The 24,001-nt window shown below is 34.1% G+C and overlaps 3 protein-coding genes across 4 annotated transcripts; 1 reads left to right on the top strand and 2 right to left on the bottom strand.

Annotated features, from left to right (window-relative positions):
• The first annotated feature begins 1,276 nt into the window (after positions 1–1,276).
• On the top strand, positions 1,277–4,098 carry LOC120183239 (agamous-like MADS-box protein MADS4). Its single transcript, XM_039187971.1, has 8 exons — positions 1,277–1,657; positions 2,560–2,641; positions 2,832–2,899; positions 3,062–3,161; positions 3,304–3,345; positions 3,416–3,457; positions 3,608–3,756; positions 3,850–4,098. Exons 1-8 carry the CDS (start codon positions 1,473–1,475, stop codon positions 3,926–3,928), a joined length of 747 nt encoding a protein of 248 aa, XP_039043902.1. The 5' UTR covers positions 1,277–1,472; the 3' UTR covers positions 3,929–4,098.
• Positions 4,099–4,942: 844 nt separating this feature from the next.
• On the bottom strand, positions 4,943–6,888 carry LOC120183256 (disease resistance protein RPM1-like). The gene is made up of 2 exons (XM_039187990.1): positions 5,662–6,888; positions 4,943–5,347 (listed from the first exon to the last, which is right to left on the bottom strand). The coding sequence occupies exons 1-2, from the start codon at positions 6,886–6,888 to the stop codon at positions 4,943–4,945; spliced, it is 1,632 nt and encodes a 543-aa protein (XP_039043921.1).
• Positions 6,889–9,044: 2,156 nt separating this feature from the next.
• LOC120183244 lies at positions 9,045–11,867 on the bottom strand. 2 transcript variants are annotated; one of them, XM_039187978.1, is made up of 5 exons: positions 11,473–11,867; positions 10,767–10,867; positions 10,427–10,540; positions 9,406–9,489; positions 9,045–9,189 (listed from the first exon to the last, which is right to left on the bottom strand). In XM_039187978.1, exons 1-5 carry the CDS (start codon positions 11,756–11,758, stop codon positions 9,133–9,135), a joined length of 642 nt encoding a protein of 213 aa, XP_039043909.1. In that variant the 5' UTR covers positions 11,759–11,867; the 3' UTR covers positions 9,045–9,132. The 2 variants fall into 2 exon arrangements, with proteins under 2 accessions (XP_039043909.1, XP_039043908.1); XM_039187977.1 differs by having other exon boundaries at positions 10,767–10,870; positions 11,473–11,856.
• Between the last annotated feature and the right edge of the window lie 12,134 nt (positions 11,868–24,001).

Here is a 24,001-nt window from a genome sequence, read left to right as displayed (position 1 = left end):
GCCCAATAAAAGAGCATTTAATTGATCAATTAAAGTGGAAAAAAAGAAAATTTGAATGAATGTATAAATATATTTTCTTTTTTGTAACCATGTTTAAGTTATTGATGATTGGAACCATGTTTTATTCTTTTTGTAAAACACAAAATCTCCATTAGAGGTGGGATTACAATGATTCCATGGTTGGTTTGTAATTATAAGGGGATAAATTATAAATTTTATCACCGAATTTTACTCACTCTTCTATTTTACTCATTGAACTTTAAAAGTTTTCAATTTCCTCATTGAACGTATTACATTGGGTTTTTTGGTCATTGAACTTTATTCTCTCTCCTATTCTAGTCACCCCGTTGTTAAATAGTTAACGGTGTTACAGACGATGTGGTTTAGAAAACAAAATTTTCACCAAAATGACATCGTTTTGCTTATATATAATAGCATGTTTTAACGTTGTTAGCTATTTAATGGCCGACTGACCAAAAAACTTAATGTATTAACTTCAATGAGAAAATTGAAAAGATTTAAAGTAAAGTGAGTGAAAATGAGAGAACATAAAATTAAGTTACCAGATTTGTAATTTACCCATGTAAGGGAACATAAGAAAGTTCAGTTTGTTTTAAGGTTAGGTCATATGCCCAAAGAATCCGTAAATGGTCAGGTGGATTATCAGACATCTCTCTGCTTTCCACTGTAATCGACACGTGTCACTGCATTTATTGGTTAATGTTCCATCTCCTCATCTCCACCGTTAGATCACCGATCCAACTGCTGAATTATGAGACTGTACGAAATTTGTTACCTTCACTTGCTTGTTAAGTACTATTAGTTTTGAAATTAGGCAAACTTTTCAAATATTTTGAGTTAAATTGCTTTATAGGTCCCTTTTAGTTTTATAATTAGGCAAATTAAACCATGACTTGTCATTTACTCGGTTTAAATATATATTAAACCCATATTAATTTTAAAATTAAACAAATTAGAACATACATCCTAATTTTTAAATTTAAAAATAATTATTCAATAAGTAGATTATGACCGTCATTTTACTACTATTTATTTTTGTCCCGTAAAATTTTATCTTCACTTCGCCCTTGAATGCATTACACCTTTCATTAGTGCGCTACAAAGTTCACTTCAGATTATAAGCAATACTTTCTCGATAAATATCGGGCTCAATGATAAGTACATCGTAGTCGGACAGAGAACGTAGGCTCGAATTAGTCTTCGATGACCCTAAAACAAAACTAAAGATGCATTATATATTTTGCAATCAAGTTCTTAGTTAAGAATATCAAAAAGACCAAGAGAATAAATGGAGAAGAGGGGGGCCATTAAAGACCCTCACCAAGAAGAACCAAAAAACTAGTGAACCCCATTTCTTTCGGTTTTGAACCTATCAAAAGGGAAGGTTTCCTTGGTTTTAGGGTTAGGGTTTTGGTTTGATTCTGAGAAGGAGAAATTACTAAAACAAAAAAATGGGGAGAGGTAGGGTTGAGCTGAAGAGGATTGAGAACAAGATCAACAGGCAAGTGACTTTTGCAAAGAGAAGAAACGGTTTATTGAAGAAAGCTTACGAGCTTTCAGTTCTATGTGATGCTGAAGTTGCTCTCATCATCTTCTCCAATAGAGGAAAGTTGTACGAATTTTGCAGTAGCTCAAGGTATACATAGCTACATACATGCATATACATACATATATCATCACCACCACCATCATCAAAACAACTAACCCCTCTTTTTTGCAGCTGCTCTCATCATATTTGTTATGTTTTCTTGCTTTGTTGGAATGTTTATAAAGTGTTCTTTCTTCATGTAGATCTGAGAAATGTAGGGTTAACAATTTTTCTTCTGAATTTGAAGAATACCCCAAAGATCTGCTCATATGTTTTCAGCTCTTTGTTAAGCTTCCTAGGGTTTTAATTTATTTTAAAAAATATATAGTTTTTAATGTTTGTTTTGATTGTGAAAAGTTGGGGGGGGGGAAAGAAACATGTCTGAAAATCAAACCAGACAAAAACCCAATGGATCTTTGTAATAAAAAAGATCCCCATGTTTTCTTGTGATACAATTGAGCTTCTCCAGAGATGTCATTGATCCAATCAGAGCAGGGAAGACAAACAAGAAATTTCAGTACAGTCTCGGATTCCCAAACCTTTTCCTGTTTTTCGTCGGAGGATTTATGTCTTATTCTCTCCCCCGATCAGTTTAAACGATGTATAAACGGAGAGATCTCTTCATGAATGCCTCTGGGTTTTCTAGGGTTTTGATTTTCCTTTTTCACAAAAGCTGATTTTAGTTGTTGTCATTATGCTTCATTAATTGACTTGCATATCCTTAATTTTAACTACATAACTGTCATTACACGACACTATAACGAATGTTGTTTTGTATTTTTTTAGATCATGTTAATATTCATTACGTCTATAATTATAATAAACACGATACCATTGAAGCATTATTTACGATTATGATTGTTTGAGAACAAATATTATCGTTATATTTTATCAATAAACTTGTATATCCTTAATCTTAACCAAAATTTATCTAATTAATAATGTTGTAGTATGCTCAAAACATTGGAGAGGTACCAGAAATGCAACTATGAAGCTCCCGAGCCAAATATATCATCAAGGGAGGCTGCTCTGGTAACATCTAACCCTCTACCTCGAGTTATATAAACATTCATTTTAATCACTAAATCTCAGTAAATCGTGATAATAAGAGTTACTCATTATTTAATCGAGGGTAAACTACACTAATAATTTCTGAACTTTCATCCGAGACTTGGATGCCCTACAAATCAAACAATACAAATTGTTCATGATATCTATACAGGAATTAAGCAGTCGGCAAGAATATCTGAAGCTTAAAGCACGTTATGATGCCCTACAAAGGTCGCAAAGGTGAGTTAGAAAACAACCAAAATGGTCCAATGATGTTAATGTATATATCTAATAATCAAAATTTTATAATATTTTTATGTATTCATAGAATCCCTGAGAATCATATTATTATTATAAATATATTTCAATATACATTCATATATATATTTTTTTATTTATTAGGAATTTACTGGGAGAGGATTTGGGTCCTTTGAACAGCAAAGAGCTTGAGTCGCTTGAAAAACAGCTTGATTCATCACTGAAGCTAATCAGATCAACTCGGGTACTTTTACATATTTCTCCAGATCGAATAAAATTATAAAATTTTCAAGTAAATCAGTGAAAATTTTCAGTCTGCTTGCAAATTTTTCATGTAAATTACAGTAAAATATTTTTTCATGTGATTAAATATTGTGTTGTTGTAGACCCAATACATGCTTGATCAGCTCACTGATCTCCAAAGAAAGGTATGCCATTAACTATCTTAATTAATTAATTACAAGATTGATTCTTTAAATACCATGATCTTTAATGCAGGAACATCTTCTTAATGAAGCCAATAATACCCTAAAACAAAGGGTAAGCTTTCTCTCTTATTAACTAAATTCAGTCCGAAAAAATTTAGAATAAAAAATAAAAATAAATATATTCTTTTTATTATCGAATCAAAATCAAACTAAATTGAATGAAAATCGAAATCGAATTACGGTTCGGATCGGTTTAATACAGTTAGTGGAAGGGTACCAAGTAAATCCACTACAGCTGAATCCAAATGCAACGGAAGATGCTGGCTATGGCCGTCAACCGGTTCACCATCATCCTTATCATGGTGATGCCTTCTTCCATCCACTGGATTGTGAACCGACTTTACAAATCGGGTACGTAAATTTCGATTCGATTTTCAATTTTCTAAAGAAGCACGGTAATTCGAATCGATCTCCGATTTTCTCGATTTTTTTGTCCGATTGCAGATACCAGCATGATCCGATGTCGGTCGTCACCGCGGCAGGTCCGAGTGCGAACAACTACATGACCGGTTGGTTAGCATAGTATTTATATACGGAGGAGGAGAAACCATGGGAATGGATTTCTTGGTAAGAAACTAGTTTATGTTGTTCCATGAAAAACAAATACGCATAATGTCATGGATTTATTATTATTGTTATTATTATAAGCTATGAGAAACTCAGTGTGAGCTATACAATGCATCTTTGTAAGAAGATTACTTCCAACTTTTCTTTGAGATTAGTCTTAATTAGTTCGAATTTTTATTGATACGAGGAGGAGATAATTGTATCTCGCTCTTCTGCTAAAGCTGAATATCGAGTCACAACATCATCAATAGATAAACATGATATGACTGAAATCTCTCATACTTTTTGGTCCATTGGTATCTCATACATCCTCTAATCATATCATGTTTGTCTATTGAAAGAGGATGTACGTGATATTGACGGCGTATGAGATCACTCACTCATACATAAGAATCGAAGTTAGCCGATCAAACTTTTTTTAAAAGAAAATGAAAATTCATTTTTTTTAAGTTAAAGTAACATGTATCACTCATCTATTGGTTAATTTATACCATGCATGTCAGCATTCTATGATAGCAATAGGAGATACTATGACAAGAAAGTTGAGTGGCCAAAATGGATAGTCAAAATTCTTAAATGGACACAATGTTTGATATAGTTGAGTGGCCAAAGACCCAAAGTGGTTTCTTACAAACAAAAACTTTGGAATTTGATTTTAGGGATAAAACAAATTTTAGTCCCCAAATTTATTTTGGGAAAATTACATATATAGTCACTCAACTATCACTTTGGTTTCATTTTTCTTTTCAAAATTATATCTAACGTTATATTTTAGTCACCTACTATTAAAAAAATAAACAAAATCATTGACCCAATCTAACGAATTGAACCTAACCGAATACAATCTAAACCCAAACTAATTCAACCCGAAATAATCCAATCCAAACACAATCTGAACGATCCAATTGTGACATATACAAAAACGTTGGAAACTAGAAGGTTGCATTAAATGGCAAAGTTGTACTATTAGTTATAACTGATCTAGACGTGGACCAAGAAAGATTGGCATTCCAAGATTCGATATTTCATCTGCTTCAGATTCTTCATCGTCACTTTCTTCAATCTCATCGCCTGCTTTTGATGCTTTGATCGTCTCCAGCTCCATTGCTACTTGTTTCATGGTCGGCCTTTTCTTTCCGTTAAGATCCAAGCATCTTCTTGCCAGCTTAGCCGTTGCTGTAATCTCTTTCTCCGGATCGTCATTTACTATGGTCGAATCGACGATGTCGAGCAACGAATTCTCCTGCATCGACATCAGAAAGTATGATATCAAGCTCCTCGCCTCGTCCGATTGATCTGACAACACCGGCTTTCGTCCCGTTAAGAGCTCGACAAGAACAACCCCGAAGCTATAGACATCACTCTTCCCCGTAAACTGATTCGATCAAAAATACTCAGAATCCATGTATCCGAACGACCCCTGCACTTGGGTGGTCAAATGAGTCTGTTCGAGCGAAATCGATCTCAATGTTCCGAAATCCAACACTTTGGCACGGTATTTATAGTCAAGGAGTATGTTGCTAGACTTGATGTCTCGATGGTAAATCGAGACGGAAGCGGCGGAATGCAGATAGAACAGGGCGTCGGTGGTTTCTGTCGCGATCCGTAGGCGCATGTCCCATGTCAAAGGGAATTCTTCGGTTTGGTAATGGATCAGATCGTAAAGTGTGCCGTTTTGGATGGAAATACTATGCCAAGCCAATTGTCAAATGCCAATGGGTTTACATTGCAACGAAAAGCGATAAGAAGAGGAAGATTTTTCAGCTTCACAAGTCCTGCAGGAAGCTCATTGATTTGAGTGTCCTTCATAAGTAGAGACTGCAAATTGTAAAGCTTGCCGATGGAATTCGGAAGCTCTTTCACTTGAGTTCTTGTTAGGCTAAGGTATCTCAAATTGAATAAATTCATCAATTCATCTGGGGGTTCCTTGATCGGAGTGTCTTCCAAATCCAACACTCTCATCAATTTAAAACCAGAGGGCAGTTTGTTGAAGGAGGATTTAGAGGTTCCATCCACAGCAAAAACAAATAATGCACGAACCCGAGATAGTGCTGTCTCACTTGCAGCTTTCAACTCATTCCCCTTTGCTTCAATTGACCAACGACGGGTTCCATCGTCTTTCACTTCTTCTTTACCATCAGATTTGGCAACAAGCTTTACAGATTTTGATATGGAAACAGCAAATTCCCGCAAAATGTCATGCATCTCCAATGCTCTGGCTTCCCCGATCCATTCCTGCTCACAACCTGAAGCAAGCCTCTGCAAATCAACTCGGATAGGTATCTCTCCGCAACAACTTACACTTAGCTCCCGATTTAGGTTGTTATAAACTCCATCCCATTCGGCAATCGAGCTCTTGGAAGCCATCAAACCGCCCAAGGCCACAATGGCTAATGGCAAGCCTTGACATTTTGCAACCAGCTTTCTTGCTGAAGGTTCAAGATATGGTGGGCAGTGTCCACCTTTGCCAACAAAAGCTTTCTTCCAAAAAAGGGCTATACTATCATCAAACGGCAAGTGTTTAAGGGGAAAGATGTGCTTTACAACTCCAAATTCGAAGGAAGCAACGTCCTCCTTCCGTGTAGCGAGCAAGATTCGACTCCCCTTCATATTGGCAGGGAGTGCTATGCTGATATCTTGCCACAAATTGGTGCTCCAAACATCATCGATCACAATAAGATATCTCCTTGGCTGCAAGAAGTTCACAAGTTCCTCCAGCAGTTCTAGATAACTCATGAAGTCGAGGTTGATCACTGGATCCATTTTTTCTTTCGACTTGTTGTAGAGCCCTTTCAATAGGTCTGTGACAACATATTGTTGTGAGACAGTGACCCAGGCACAACAATCGAAATGTTGCTTCACAACTTGTTTGTTGAAGGTGTTGGCGACCAGAGTTGTTTTACCTAGACCGCCCATCCCGACCACAAAAATCACGGTTTAGTATTTAAACATGAAAGTCTTTTATTTAAACATGTTTACTATTTAAAATGTCGGTTTTAATTTGTTTCAATATCTAATTTTTTAATTTTTTAAAAATTCATACTCAATATCTAGCTTTTATTTCATTTTACGATCCTAACGTAAAAAACTTAACGCGTTTAATACGTAAACTATTAATTTTGATTTGTTTTAATACCTAAACTTTTAATTTCTTTTTTCAAAACATAACCACAAGGTTTTAACATAGATAATTTGCGTGACACAAAAAGTACTTTACATGATTATAAGAGAAAACCAATGTCACCTAACATGTGATTCTCTTTGGTTGGCAGAACGGGTACGAAATCACAATTATTGAAAAAAATTAGTTTATACTCAACTTACGCGATCTTTTAGGACTAGACGGCCACGATTGGTCTTTAGTAAGAAACATGAAAGTCATTTATTTATGGGTAAACTACAAGTTTAGTATTTAAGCTATAAGTTTTAGTTAGTTTTAGTACCTAAACTTTTAATTTTTTTTTAAATTATACTCAACATTTGGTTTTTATTAGTCAACTCATAGGGTCTTTTACAACTGGACGGCCACGATTGGTCTTTAATAAGAAACATGGAAGTCAACTATTTATAAGTAAACTACGCGTTTAGTATTTAAGCTATCAGTTTTAGTTCATTTCAGTACCTAATTTTTTTTTTTCAAAATCATACCTAACATTTAGTTTTTATTTCATTTTAGTACCCTACCGTTAAAAACTTAATGCGTTTGGTACCTAAACTATCAATTTTGGTCCGTTTTAATATATAAACTTTAAATTTTTTTTCAAAACTTAACGATAAGTTTTTAACTTATATAATTTATATGACACAAAAATACTTTACATGCTTATAAGAGAGAACCAGTGCTACCTAATAAGTGATTTGCTTTGGTTCATGGAACGGGTACGAAATCGCAATTCATTAATTTTATTGTTTGCGGTTCGTTAGGGTAGACTTCTTTATAACAAATATTGATTCGATGATAAAGTTTTTAATAATGTCTATATGTTAAACAATGAAAATGTAATATTTTTTAATAATTATTTAGTTATTATAAAATTGAAAGACTAAGTTTATAATTAAACCGATTGCCTTGAACAATAAAAACACAATAATAAAGAATATTTGAGATTTCAATTTTATTTTCTCTTTTTCTTCCCACTCTTTTACTGTTCTCCATCTTCCTTTCTTTTCCTTACGCCGATCTATCTTCCTTTATTTTTCTTTATCAAAGTGCCTATCAAGAGAATCTGCCGACTCCACCGGCAATGACTAGCAAGATCAACCCTTACACCGTCTTCATTACCGTCCCTTCCACCCCTTCTCCTACTGAACTCTTACCCCTATCTTTGTTTCCTTTGTATTTGTTGTGATGAATTTTTGTTTTCTTTGCTTTTTCTGTGATGGGTTTATGTTTTCTTTGATTTGCTGTGGTGGATAATCTTTTGGCTTCTTGTGATTTTTGGTACTCTAATTTCGTCGTTCCGATACTCGAACAAACCGTGAATTGGAACGAGATTCGAACGATCCTAGGAATAACTCTTCAAGTCCCCCCTTTGCCTTGCGGCTCAAGAGTGAAGATTTCAAAGGAGCGCCGGCAACACCAAAACGCAGAACTCAGCCCTTAATCTAGGAGTGCCGTCATCATCGATGGATAATGAAACATCCATGGAGCAGCGTAACAGAAGAAAAGAAAAAGAAACATGCAGCACATCGACTGTTTCAGAAACATCTACTTCAACCGAACCACAGTTCCCGACATTTTCTCAAGGAGGAAGCCAATATTTTGTCTCATACCGGTGCGTGGCTAGGACAGGCAGAGAGATCTTAATCGATGGGTTGATGTCATAGAAGAGCGGATATATATGTACACACATTTATCTTCAAAATATGACTAGAATGGTATGAGACACCGTATGCTATTTGCATACTAATTTCTGATTAACATAATGAATACCGTATACGAAATCAAATACAAACTGACATCATGTCTTACCGAAGTGTTACATACATCTTTCAACGATGATTATCTGTGCCTATATGATGGTGCCCTTTTGGTTAATCAAAGAACATAAGCTAACAACTTGAGAAACTAAAAAGAAAATCGAGAAGGGCAATCACATCCCTACATGATCGCATCTTCTACAGAGAAAAAGGAAAGAAGATTAAAGAATGAAGATCGTATTACAAGAAGTACTTCATCCGGTTATCTCTCCTCATAGCATTGTATACAGCTTGAACCTATACGACACAATGAGTTCGATTAGAGTACGTACAATCCTCGGTCAATTGAAGCAACTTTTTATTTTGTATCTTTCGCTCTTTAAGACGGAAAATTAATGTATAACAATGAAAAATGTGATTGCATGAGCGCACATATTAGGCAAATGCCATGATGTTTTTGCATGTATGCTAATTGGGTGCGTGTGTGAGAGAGAGAGCAGAGGGAGTGGAGACCTGTTCACTAGAAACGACCCGAACAGGACCGATGTTGACAGATACATATTTCCCCCTAGATGAAATCTTCTGCCTCACCCGACCCTGTTATGAAACCTTGTCAAATGTAGTTTATATATATATGCACACACACAGAGCACACACATATATTGTATACTTGCTTGCATGGATGAATTAATACAACTTCTTGATAAAATAAAGAAAAATGGAAATAACGGTTCGTGTTTCAACAGTGTCTACAAGCAAAAGTATAACCAATTTCAGCTGAAGGCAAGACTTCTTTGCGAAGACATTCCAATACAAGATATATCTCCAGTCATTATCTAAATCAAAACTATTTTTCCTGAAAGAAAATTGCTTGAGATCGTAGCACAAAATGATAAATCATTTGCCATTTATTCAAATACCTCAAAGAGACCCACAACAGAATCTTTCACATTTATGTTGGTAGTTACTCTGTAGCACACACAATGTTTCGCGCGAGTTGATACTCACTCACTTCAATGGTAGCAGCAGTTTTGATTTTACCCGTAATGTGGACTCCAAAACTTCCATTTAACCCTTCAATTTCTATTTCTATCAAAATTTCCAAATTATTTCAGTCAAAATCTGCCTGTTAGGTAGTACTTAGCTGATACAATGCACGCTCCCGGGTACCAATTTATTCGGTAAGCAATTATTAGTTCTATAGAATCCAGTAATGTTCAATACAAGAGTGCAATACCAAACTCTTTCTAGTTGAGATCTTGCCTCCGGGGCATACTCCTAACAAAGTGATTTTTATATAAACTAACACCAAGTCCGGAAGTTCTCTACACAGATATATTTGAGATGTCATGGATTCATCTTCTTCCCAAAAGTAAATGTGTAAACCAAAATGGTAGTTTTCACCATCACAGAAACCTAGGTTCATCTACTTATAAACTAATTACCTCAAATTTGTCCTGTTGTCTATTTAAAACGCATAAATAAACGGGAATATCAATAATTGACTTTCACTGTTACAGATGAGTATAGGTACCTCAGGAATCGGCTGTTGTAACACAGATTCCACAGCAGCAACCATAGCTTGCACAAAATCATCACCTCCGGCTCCTATTGCTATAAATCCTCTAACAGTGGGATATGAGTTGACCTGACAAGTTTTTTTTAAAAAATCAACTCAGCAACCAGAAGAACATCAGAGCTTTTAGTATCTAAAATATAGCAAGTTGCATGTACTGCAGACAACCTAACAAAGAAATATTCACTCCAGATGAACTCAATCCCTTCAGGTGTAGTTTAAAACCGAAGGGAAAAATATAGTCTCAAAGACTCGAACCCCTTGAGAAAATCAGGAATAAGCAGATTATATGACATACCTTCTGATCCAAGGCAAGCCATTCATTAGTTGAATCATCCGCTACTGTACCACCAATAATCACATTTGTTGTTTGGCCAACTCTCCCTTCTTTCTTTGATACCTCTGAAATCGAAAACCAAAAAGCCTGTATAAATAAATCTATGCTTGTGCTTCTACAAGTAAATGGAAAAGAAAAAGGCAACAGTTTAGATACATCGATTTAAGTGGGCATCAAATTCCATTTTATAAACTTATAAGTAAATAAACATGAGACTGAAGACATGTATGCGATAAGATCTATCTAAAGAACCGTGTCATTTACCTTTCAAGGTGTAGTAATTCCTCTTACTCGAACTCGAATGTGTATAACAAATATAAATATACTTCTGTCTAATTTTTTTTTAAGTTTTTCTATATTCTTGGAGAAATATATTATTGCTCAAAAGTTTCTAACTTCTTTCAATATTATTGCTCAAAAGTTTCTAACATTGATGCTGCTAAGCAGAATCAGATTAATTAAATTATAGTTCTATTGGCTCTATCCTACTTAAAAGTATTTCAAATGTAATTTTCGTCGGCATTTGGTTCAATTTTCACTAATGAAAGCTACATCGACCTCTTTTCTACATAAGAAAAATCTATTTATCCAGTTTCTAATCAACTAAATAACAATAATTTATCTCGAAAAAAAATGAAAACAACTTGAATCCAAAAGTGGAAGGAACCTGAAATTGCTTTGAGAACGGCTTCCTGAGGCGGCCCTTGGTCAAGTTCATCCTCCTCGGATTTGGAAGACGACGGAGACGGCGTTTCATTTCGAGAGCAACACAGTTTAGGAATCCCGTTCCAAAAGTGAACGCCTCGAGCCCTAACGACCGCCGTCCCGTAAATGCCACCGCTCCCTCTCTTGGAAGCAGCAAAGCTCCTCAACGAAAGGAAATCCCAGCTCCGCCGCAGAGGCCTCCACGCCTCCGTCGTGGAGACGGAACGCAATACCATTCTGCACGCCATCTCGGATCCTTATTCTTTAGCGTGTGTTTTTGTTTTGAATATGATTCCAATTCTCTGGGATTCCATTATATACGAAGGCTCCATCCATTAAATTAACGATATTTTTCTCTTTCACTGGTTTGTAATGGGCGCGCCCCAAATTTTCGCTCGCCTTCTCACTCACTACTCGAAGTTACGTGATTGGCCTTCTCTTTAACTATGTTAAATGGACCTTACACGTAGGAATGGGTACGCTAACCGAATCCGACAGATTTTGACTCGATCTATTTTAATCGAATTTTAAAAAAAAATTGGGTTCAGGTCGGTTTAGGTCTGATTTTTTTAAGTTTATATTCGGGTTGGGTTTGGATTTGGGTTGAAATATATTCTACCCGACCCAAAATAATTGCAATTTGACCATATATATTTAGAGATAATTACAATAATATCCCTCTATATATTATATTCTTTTGATTAAATTTCTATTTTTATTGAATAAAATTAATATTTTATAATAAATATACTATTTTGGACCAGATCAAGTTGATTTTGAATTTTACCTAAAAAAATTAGTTCGAGTTTAGGTCGGGTGAGAGGTGTATATTTTTTGTGTCAAGTGAAATATTTATAACTTTTAGGTCAGGTCAGATGGACCGGAATTATGACTTCCCACGCCCTATTCCCTTCCCTACTTACGGGTGTAATCGAGTTAAATTGAGCTTAAACTACACCAATAAGCCAAATAAATTTAATTAGGGTAAATTTCAAAATTTCATTACTAAACTTTATTCTCTCTTCTATTTTGCTCACTAAACTTTAAAATTTTTTAATTTCCCCATTAAACTTAATACATTGGGTTTTTTGTCACTCCGCCGTTAAATAGTTAACAACGTTAAAACGACTTCGTTTAAAAAAACAAAATTTCACCAAAACGACTTCGTTTTGCACCTATATAAAAGCTCATTTATATCGTCGTTAGTAAGGAAACATACGAGTGACCAAAAAACACAATGTATTAAGTTCAGTGGGAAAATTAAAAAAAATTTAAAAAACAGTGAGTGAAATATGAGAAATTAAGATTCAGTTACCAAATTTACAATTTACCTTTTAATTTACGGACATTGTAAACCCTAGACCCGGTGCATGACTATAAGTACACATTTTATTTAAAAGGAAAATTAAAGGAGATTGTTTATGTTGAGAGAGTACGAATGGGATGTATTCATGATGTAGTGGAATAATCGTCATTATCCAATCTATTGACCGATTAAATAAGGTTAGGTTTTATAAAGGTTTATTTTGTGGACGACTTTCATAATCTAATTTATTTTATACGCAAACGTCATAATTCAAATCTCTAACTTTGCTTAAAGAATTCTTGCAGGTGTTCATAGACGAAGAAAATGTTGAAACCACTCCTCTCAAATTCCAGTTCTAGGACGAAAGCGATCATTGTTTCCTAAACTATATAAGAACTTCAAGGATCAATATCAATATTAGGCAAGTATTTTAATTATTTCGAGATGATAATTTGATCTTATAATGTTATTTAGAGATGATAATTTGATCATAATCCAATTAATTTTAACCCGATTTGGTAAGTTCACTTTTTAAAAGAAAATGGATTCATAATCAAGATGAAAATTTTTATCTGATAATATTAGTAATATAATTTTCTTTTATATATTTAAAGATAATTATCATAATACATTTTATAAATATATATTTTAATTAAGTCCATTTTTTTGGATAAGTAAAATTTTTATTATCCAATGAAAAAAGTACACCAAAACATCCCAAAAGGGAGTATAAACACTACTTACAACAACAAAAATGATCAGTCTATACCCCAAGAATTACATAAGTTAATATTAACATTGTTTGTTCTATTGAAGTTCCTATCGCTAAGGTTGATTCGAACAAGGTCTTTTACAATCTGTAAGACTTGTTCAAGTGTTCTTGATTCTCTTCTAAAAATTCGTCTGTTCCGTTCTTCCCATATCGAGTAAATGAAGGATGTCCAAGAAAGTTTCAGAATGGTAGTAAGCATAGATTTGCCTTTCTAATGTTGAGATTCCCATCTTATCCTTGATTCCCAGGAAGTATGCGTGTTGCACATATTTGAAAGATTCATGATTGAACTCCACAGCGAAGTTGCAAAAGAACATTCCACAAACAAGTGATTTCTTGTTTCCTGCAACTCATTACATAATAAACATAAATCATCAGAAATAATCCCCATTTTTGAGAGCCTGTCCCGAGTAGGAAGACGATCCAGCACAGCCATCCAGGAGATAATACTCAGCTTGGGAATGTGGAGTGGGAACCATATGATTTTGTGCCATGGAACCTTTGCGTTATGGACTCTCATTTCCTCTCATATTTCTCTTGTATTCGAAATTCCAGAGCTAATAATAGGAAGGGCCCCATTCCTTAGTTTAATAAGTTTCTTGAAACACCAACTAAAGGAAGATCATTCAATGATGACAGAGAAATTACTGTCTTTAATTACATACCAGTGGATCCATGCAACCCACAATGATCCTTCACCGGCAAGTATTTTCTGAATGAGATGAACCATGCAGGTTTTATTCCAAGTTCTGATATTTTTTAAACCAAGACCGCCTTCAGATTTGGGATTGCATAATTTCTCCCATTCGATTCTTGCTCTTGTAGAAGCCTTATCGGATCCTTTCCAAAGAAATCTTGAGCAGAGTTATTCGAGTCTTTTAATAACTTTCAGAGGAAGTATAAATTGCTTGCTCCAGAAATTTACTATACTATAAAGAACAATTTTTATAAGCTCTAGACGCCCTGCATAACTCAGGAATCTCCCAGACCAGTGTTGAAGCCTCTATTTGATGTTATCAATAAGAGGAATGCAGTCTCTTTCTGTTAATTTCCTAGTAACAAGGGGAGCACCAAGATATCTAACAGGAAGGAAGCATTGTTTGAAACTTGTAGCAGTTGTAATATTTTCCTAATTTCTAGAAGAGATACCAGCAACAAACAATTCGGTTTTGCTAATATTAAGCTTTAGGCCAGACAGTTCATAGAAGTAATTAAGGACAATCAAGACTCCAACAATAGATTCGAGATTCCCTTTGCAAAAAATTAAGAGATCATTAGCAAACGATAAGTGAGTAATGCCAATTTTTTTGTACTTAGGGTGATATCCAAAAATTCCTCTAGAGGCAGCAATGTTAAGTAATTTTGAAAGGATATTCATTGCAAGCACAAATAAGATTGGTGATAACGGATCACCTTGCCTTATGCCTCTTTGACCCTTAAAATAGCCTATCAAACTCCCATTAAATGAAATGGAGTATCTAGCTCCTTTGAAACAAGCTTTAATTCACTTTGTAAAAGTAAGGGGAAACCCTATTGCTATAAGAACATAGGATATAAAATCCCAGTGAAGGGAATCAAAGGATTTTTGAAGGTCTATTTTGAGGGCACACATTGGAGAAATGTTTTTTCTACCATAGCCTTTTACCAATTCTTGAGCGATGAGAGTATTATCAATTATTGATATTCCTTTCACAAAAGCAGTTTGATTAAGAGATATAATATCAGGTAGCAGTGAAGTCAATCTTTTGACAAGAATTTTTGTGACAGTTTTGTACACCACAGAACAACAGGATATTGGTCTTTAGTCCTTGACTTTACTGGGTTTAGAATTTTAGGAATCAATGCTATAATTATGGAGTTGAAGGCAGGGATTATATTAGCCTCTTGGAAGAAATATTTAACAGCATTGATAACATCTTCACGTACAATAGTCCAGGATTTTTTGAAAAAAAAGAGAGGTATAGCCATCCGGGCCTGGAGCTTTGTCATTCCCTTGATTAAATAAAGCCTATTTGATCTCTTCAGCAGTGATAGTTTTAATTAAGTCAAAAACAACCTCATTTGGTAAATTAACTTGGAGCAGATTTTTCAGGTAAGAAGGATCACAATGGAGAACTCTAGGATCAGGAGTACCAAGTTGAAGTTTGAAAAAATCAATGATTTCAGAAGTCATAGCATCATAGGTCTCTAGCCTTTTCCCTTCATTGTTGAGCAGAACTCTTATGGTATCTCTTTTATTTTTTGAGGCAATGGCAGTATGAAATTTTTTTGAGTGTTTATCCCTTCTTTAGTCCACTAGATTTTTGCTTTCTACTTGAGAAACATTTACTTAATGTCCTCTAAAGCATTCAACTCATTTTGAACAATCAATTCCTTGTCCATAGAGTTGGTGCCTTTAAGAGTTTCAATCTGAATTTGTTCCAACTCAGCCTTCTTTTGTTTTACCCCAACAGAAATATTATTGTAGCAGTCTTTATTTAATTTCTGCAGACAATGTTTGAGGCGTTTAAGCTTAGAGAATAATTTTTGCATAGGGTTACCATGGGAGGGTTGTTTCCAAGACTGGTAGACAATTTCCAGAAAGTTTGAATGGCTAGACCATAAGTTGAAAAACTTGAAAGGCTTAGGTATGTTGATTTGAATGTCTTTGTTAATCCAAGCAATCCCCATACAGTGATCAGAAGGCCCAGGGACAGTGAATTCAACAAAAGAATTCTTAAAAGTGATAGCCCAATGAGAGTTTATGAGAACTCTATCGAGTTTCCTTGCAAGGTACGTGTCTTTTTGTTTGTTGCTCCAAGTGAAGGTTGGGCCAAAAAAAGGATGATCTTGTAAGAAAATATCTTAAATCACATTTTGAAACTCAATCATATCATGAGAAAAATAAGGCCCTAGGAGATCATAATGAGAGCTTTCATTAGAGTTTAGAAAGATATTGAAATCCCCTCCTAAGATCCAAGGAAGATATCCAAATATAGGATCAAGGTCTCTAAGATTTTGCCAGAGAATTCTTCGAGTAATACCACAGTTGCTACCATAGATTGCAGTGATAAAGAAAGAATAGTCATTAAAAGAGCATTTAACAGAGATGCTTTGAGCGGAAGAGTGACAAAAGGATAAATCAATTCCTTTCTTCCAAATGAGTCGTATTCATCCATTGGATGCAAAGTCATAGTTGGTGAAGGCATTCCAGCTCAGAAAGATAGAATTTAGAATTTGTCCAGAGTTTTCAACTTTAACACGAGTTTCTAACAGGTATAATATATCAACATTATAAAGATTTGCTCTATTAAGAACTTTTTTCTGCTTTTGAGGATTGTTGAACCCTCTTATATTCCAGAAGCAGATAATTATTTAGGAAGAGAAGAGGTTGAGTCCTCTGTACCACCATCTGAGGTACTAGTGAACTTAGAGATTTGCTCTTTCTTTTTTGACTTTAGTTCCTTGATTAATTTTGCAACTCCAGGAGCAACATGTCTTGGCTTCCTAACTTGTACCTCTGTTAATGAAGAGTTCTCATCTACAATGGTAAGGATATCAAATCTGTTTGCTGAACCTCTCAACATGGATTTAGTTTTTACTTTAAGAGGTTTGTCTCTACCTCTTTTTGGGAAAGGAGGATTCTCAATTTTATTTTTATTCTTATTAGCTACTTGAGATAAATTTTCCCCTTTTTCAGAATCAACAGAGGGAGTTTGATTAAGATTCTTATCACTTTTATCAGTAGTAAGAGTAGGTTGAAGGTCTGAAGGTTCACCCTCACCTTTTTCACAAACAACAGAGGGTGCTGGAGTGAAATTGCTAGCCTTTTCATCACAAGAAATGATTTGAAGATCAGAAGGATCACCCTTAGAAGTCTGGTCTGAAATGGAAGGAGGGATTGAGTTTAATTCAATTCCTGGCACTAAATCAATAAGATCAGAAATTACTCTAGAGGAATAATGATTGTCCCATAGAGCTTCAATTACTTCAGAAGGATTAGAGTCAGAATTTCCCGTTAAAGAAGTCTTTTTCCTCCATACTTTCGAAGTTTTATGAGCAAGAGAAGGGTTAAATAAACAACCCTTATCAAAATGTCCAAAAGTGTTGCATTTGATACATCTAGGGGGTAACCAAGGTACTTCAACATAGATTGTGGTGGAAAAACCATTATCAAGAATAACCTCCATTTTTTTAGGAATTATATCCTTAGCTCCAACCTCTATGCAGACCTTAGCAAAGTTAAGTCTAGATTTTGTAGCAGTATATGAATCCATAGTCAGTGGAACTCTTAAGGAACTAACTATGTAGCTAAGTCATTCTCTAGTAAATAATTCAAGAGGAACGTTAAACAGATGTACCCAAATTGGTAGGCAAGATAAATCAAAATCAAGTCTTTGCAATTTTTTTCCCACTTTCTAAGAATTAGGGGATTATTGAGAATATGCCATGGCCCATTTTCAAGTACCCAATCACGAGCAGAAGCAGAATTGAAATTAAAAACATACAAGTTGTTTCCAGCGTGACTTACCTAAACCCTAACTCCTTTCGCAAGCTAGTTCCAAAGGTTCTCGATAATTCGTTGCATTGTGTTGAAATTTGGAGCAGCACCTAAGAATTGTCCAACGAGTGAAGATTTCCATTCTACTGAGTGTAACACCCCCAACCCGAATCCGACCTGAATCCGAGTCTGAGGTGTCACATTGACTTTTTAAAACATTTACTTGTATAAAATAGTGAGTAATTTAAAAACTTTTATAACATATAACTTATTCAAAATGTTTACAGAACTATTCAGAGCTTATACAATTCAAATCTTTTAAATACATGCCAACTAGACTTTTATACCATAAAATACATTTAAATCATCTATTTTCTGATCTGAAACTTTGTAAGGAAAAATATTGACCTGACTTGCACCTCAACAATCCATAAGTTTGTAAGAACCTGCGTGTGAAACACTCACACTATAAGTCTATGACTTAGTGAGGCGAATAAATATATAATGTAAACTCTAACTTGTAATCATGTAGGAACAACTATTATTATCATATCAAATCATCTCACTCATATGCTTTTCATATAACAATTACATACATATCATCATTTATGTTTTTATCTTGCTACTATACTATTATACTTCATATCTCTTATTTCTTATTCATATGATCTCTTACATTCATATTCTATAACTTATAACAAATTCTTATATCATCATATATAAGTCATTTATACTCACTCACATATACATCAACATATATTCATGTAACAGATATAATAACCCATATCACACATATATCATATCATGCAATTCATATACATATATCACATACATTGATTTCACAATTATCTCTTTATTAGCCCATGTACACATGTGAGAACTGTAGATATATGAGTCTATTGAGGTTGTGCATTATGCTGTCACCATAACTCGTATAATTCCCACTAGGGGCGCGTAGAATTTGTCTCGAAAGACCACGTAGATGTCCGAAAGGACTACATATAACACATATGTCCCGAATGACCACTATATCCCAAAGGACCACTATATCCCGAAGGACCGCGTAGACCCTCGACTCTTGGCATGCCAACTATACCTCTAGCTCTCGTAACACTTCATAACTTTTATCATATCATTTCTCATATTCATATAATAATATGATTCACTTTCAAGTATCACATATACACATTCATATCACATGTTCTTATAAACTCATAACTTCTTTCACAAGTACCTGTAACCAGGTAGCTTCTTTTCACGTAGTTCATGTCACTTTTCATATCATTCATTTATCACATACATAATCTCTATCATATATACATTTCTTCACTTATCTCATGGTTATGTATCATATTACATAATTTAACTTATATCATATTATCATGTGTGCATATATCATGGACAATTAACATGTATCATATAAACATTTATTCACTCATATCATTAACATATGTAACAATCAATAACACACACATAACATGTCAAACATATGCTCATATTAATGAATTCATGCATTCTACTATAGGAAATAGACTTGTCACAAGTCTTATTTCCATTAATACATAATACACTATCTAATGTGCACTCACCTTGCCCTCACTACGTTCCAATACACTTTATGATTTTCCTCTCTTTCGATCGAGTCTTAACTTGCCAATCGACCCAGACTTGTTCGTGCTCGATATCTATATAATCATACATTGATACATATCAGTATCCAATTGATATACACTAATCTATCATTTCTTAGACCAAAAGAAATTTCTATTTCAATTTCCCCTTGAAGTGCATCGATGCATTCTACAGTGCATCGATGCATTCTACAGTGCATCGATCCATTCTTTAACATGTGCATCGATGCACTACCCATGCATCGATACACAAATTACCTTCGATGTTTTCATTTTAAAAGGGATGTATCGATGCACTCCTTATGCATCGATGCACCAATTACATTCTACGTTTCTTCTTTAAAGAGTGCATCGATACACATTGAATGTGCATCGATACACCTTGCCCAGAATTTGCATTTTAAGCCCGAATTTCTACTCAATAATCATTTCTTTAACCTCCATATCCTATTCTCCTTAAGAAATTCAAGAATCATACCCAAATTTTAACATGTTACAAATCCAATTCTAACACTCCATACATGTTAATTAGATTGATGAGAAGTCAAATTCACTCTAAAACCTCATTAAAGAACCCTCTTTCAAGATTTCACTTATTCCTCTCTTTTCTTTAATTCCCTCTATTCTCTTCATCTTATTGTTCCAAGATAATTTAAGCTCTTCTTATGCTTAATTATCACCTAATAATCAAAACTCAACCTTAAATTTAAGCTAATAATCAAAAAACAAGAAATCTTACCTTTGCTTGAGCTCTCATGTGGAGGAGGAAGAAGAAGGGGAGAAGAGTTTTCCAAATAACTCTCTCCACAAGCTTATCTCTTAATAAAGAGATAAGATAATTATCTTTAGATAACAAACACCATTTTGCCCTTAATCTCCTTGAATAATTACTAATAACTTTCAAGAAATATCTCCATATAAATCATTGAACTATTCAACTTTTCTACTTTTATCCCCAAATTCTAAAATTTTATAATTTAGTCTCTAACTCGATATTGAGGATGTTACAAATCTCCCATCATTTTAAGAAAATTCGTCCTCGAATTTTCATTGTACATACCAATAAAAACATATCTTTTAATTTTCTTATGTTGCTTTCACAACTTTATCCCATCTTTATAACTTTAATAATCAGTTTTACTTATACATAACCTTATTCTTCACCATTTCTTGCACTTATATTTTTTCTTCCTCAAAGCTCTCTTTAAAACTTGTAAATACTCTTCTCTTTGTCTTCATCATATCTATATAATCCAAATACAAAACCATATTCAAATCCATATCATACTTAATTAACTCTCTTTATATTTTCTTCCAATCTTTTTAACTCTATCACCTTTACTCTTACGGCTAGTTAATAACAACTGTTCAATCTAGAGCACAAGCCTTAATTAACCAATCATATACATCCAACCTTTCATCATTTCCTTAATTCTTATCTGTACTTTAAGGCACATGATCTTTTCATATTACTTTATACTTCTCTTTCAATTCTTACTTTCCCTCAAACATAAGAATCGTTATTTCCTTCACTATATCACATTCATATGATCAACACATTTTTTAATCGTGTAACCTTGTTAGCCAACGCTAACTCTTTCTTCTAGAGTACAAACCCTTATTATTTCCACACTCTTGCTTTATACACAGTACTACCCCTTGGTTTCATATCCATAACTCTGATTTCATTCATCTTATAAACGTATCACTGATGCACTTATTCTTAAATCCGTTTTCAAATTCTAACCACATCACTTGATCTTTTAACGTTCTTATGGTGACATTTGTTCACCATATTCTATATTATCCACATAATAACGAACTTCTCAATTTAATTTCTCCACTTTGGAGAAATGAACACCTTCTAGCATTACCTTAATATCATTTATCCAAAGGTCTGTAACAACAGAACCTTCCTCAAATTCACCCTTGAGCTCGGGTGATCATAACCCTTTTAACTATTTCGATACATTCATTCTATGAGTTAACAAAGTATATAATTGAAAACACATTAGAACACCTTTCTACATCATGATTCATTCTTTAATCATATACAGACATTCCCTAAGGTTTTCGCTCTTCTCCCTGCCTGGCCAGGGCAGGTGAATGCTATTACCTTCAGGTCTATCGCCTTGTGCTTCACTTTGGAAGCTCTCATAGATTCATGTGCTCATATCATTTCTTCTATCACATATCACATGTGCATATGATCATCCAATTCATATCATATAACATATGTCATTTGCATATGTTCATATATCTTCTATCATATCCTATAAACATATATATCTCATAAATCATTCTCAAGTATTCACTTATCTTATATAACATAATAATTTAACTTATTAACAAGACATCACACTCCTTACCCTATCAAATCAGAAAATTTCCCACTTTGTGTTGGCATGTGTACTTTTAAAAACACTTTTTTTACTTCATTTTTAGCCTAGAATCGGTTAAACCGTAGCTCTGATACCATTAAATGTAACACCCCCAACCCGAATCCGACCTGGATCCGAGTCTGAGGTGTCACATTGACTTTTTAAAACATTTACTTGTATAAAATAGTGAGTAATTTAAAAACTTTTATAACATATAACTTATTCAAAATGTTTACAGAACTATTCAGAGCTTATACAATTCAAATCTTTTAAATACATGCCAACTAGACTTTTATACCATAAAACACATTTAAATCATCTATTTTCTGATCTGAAACTTTGTAAGGAAAAATGTTGACCTAGCTTGCACCTCAACAATCCATAAGCTTGTAAGAACCTGCGTGTGAAACACTCACACGCTAATTCTATGACTTAGTGAGGTGAATAAATATATAATGTAAACTCTAACTTGTAATCATGCAGGAACAACTATTATTATCATATCATACACATCATATCAAATCATTTCACTCATATGCTTTTCATATAACAATTACATTGTAACATCCGCATTACCGGGTTAATGACCAAATTGTAAAGTTTCAGAATTTGGTGACTAAAGTAGGATAATTGAATAGTTCAATGACTTCTTGGAAATATGATGAAGGTTATTCAGTAATTATTAAAGGAAATAAAGGGTAAAATGGTCATTTGATCATTTAAGAAAAAAAAGGGGAATTATATACACGTGGAGAGGGAGAGAATTCTCCAGAATTCTCTTCTCCTTTCTTCTTCTTCTTCACGTGGAGCCAAGAGCAAAGGTAAGTTTGATTTAGCTTATGATTTCTTGAAAGTTTTAAGTTGGATTTGAGTCTTTGAGGGTTATATAAGCTTAAGGAAAGCTTATATAAGCTTAAAACACCAAAGAGATAGAATTAGAAAGGAATTTCTATTAAGGGTTTATAAATGAACTTTTGTTATAGAAAGGTTTTTGAAGTTCTAAAGTTGGATTTGACTTGTCATCAGCTTAATTAAGAAGTATTAAGTGTTAGAATTGGATTTAGAACATATAGAAAATTTGGTATGATTCTTGAATCTCATAAAGAAGATAGGATTTTGAGGTTAAACATGATTTACATGGATATAAGTTGGTTCAAGTTATAGTAGTTGAGTTTAATGTCAAAATAGGGGCTTAAAATAGAAGAATTAAGGGAAGAGTTGATGATTTACGTGCTAAAATGTCAGTTCTGGGCAATGTGCATCGATGCACATTCATTGGGCACCGATGCATCGATGATAAATACCAGAAATTGTTTAAGGTGCATCGATGCACATGCAGTGCATCGATGCATGAATTTAAATAGAAAACATCGAATAGGATTTATGCATCGATGCATAAGGAGTGCATCGATGCATCCCCATTAAATACAAACATCGAATAGGATTTATGCATCGATGCATGGTGTAGTGCATCGATGCATAACTTCATTAAAAGATGAAATTGGCTTTTCTTTGAGACTAAGGAGTGATAGTTTCGAATATATCAATCAGTATACTGATAAGTATTAATGTATTATTATGTAGATATAGAATGAAAGCTTGTTCCGGAACAAACTAAGGATTAGGATTGATTCAAACAACGAGGCCCAGGTGAGTGCATATTCAATAGTATATGATGTGCGATGGGAATAAGACTTGCGATGAGTCTATTTCCTGAAGTGTTACACATGAATGCATGATTAAAGGCATGAATTGAATATGCATGTATGTATGCTTGATTATATGGATTGATCTGTTCTTTTATGTGTTAGGTGAGAAAGTATAAGTAATTACATAAGAAAGGTTATGAATTATATGAGATATAAACTATGTGATCATAGTAAAATATAATTATTATTATATGCTTAAGTGAAAATGCAAC

The sequence above is a fragment of the Hibiscus syriacus genome, unplaced genomic scaffold (assembly GCF_006381635.1).
Source record: "Hibiscus syriacus cultivar Baekdansim isolate YM2019G1 unplaced genomic scaffold, ASM638163v2 tig00112742_pilon, whole genome shotgun sequence".
NCBI classification, from domain to species: Eukaryota; Viridiplantae; Streptophyta; class Magnoliopsida; order Malvales; family Malvaceae; genus Hibiscus; species Hibiscus syriacus.
Note: the sequence above shows the minus strand (reverse complement) of the source record. Positions and strands in the feature narration are given on the sequence as shown.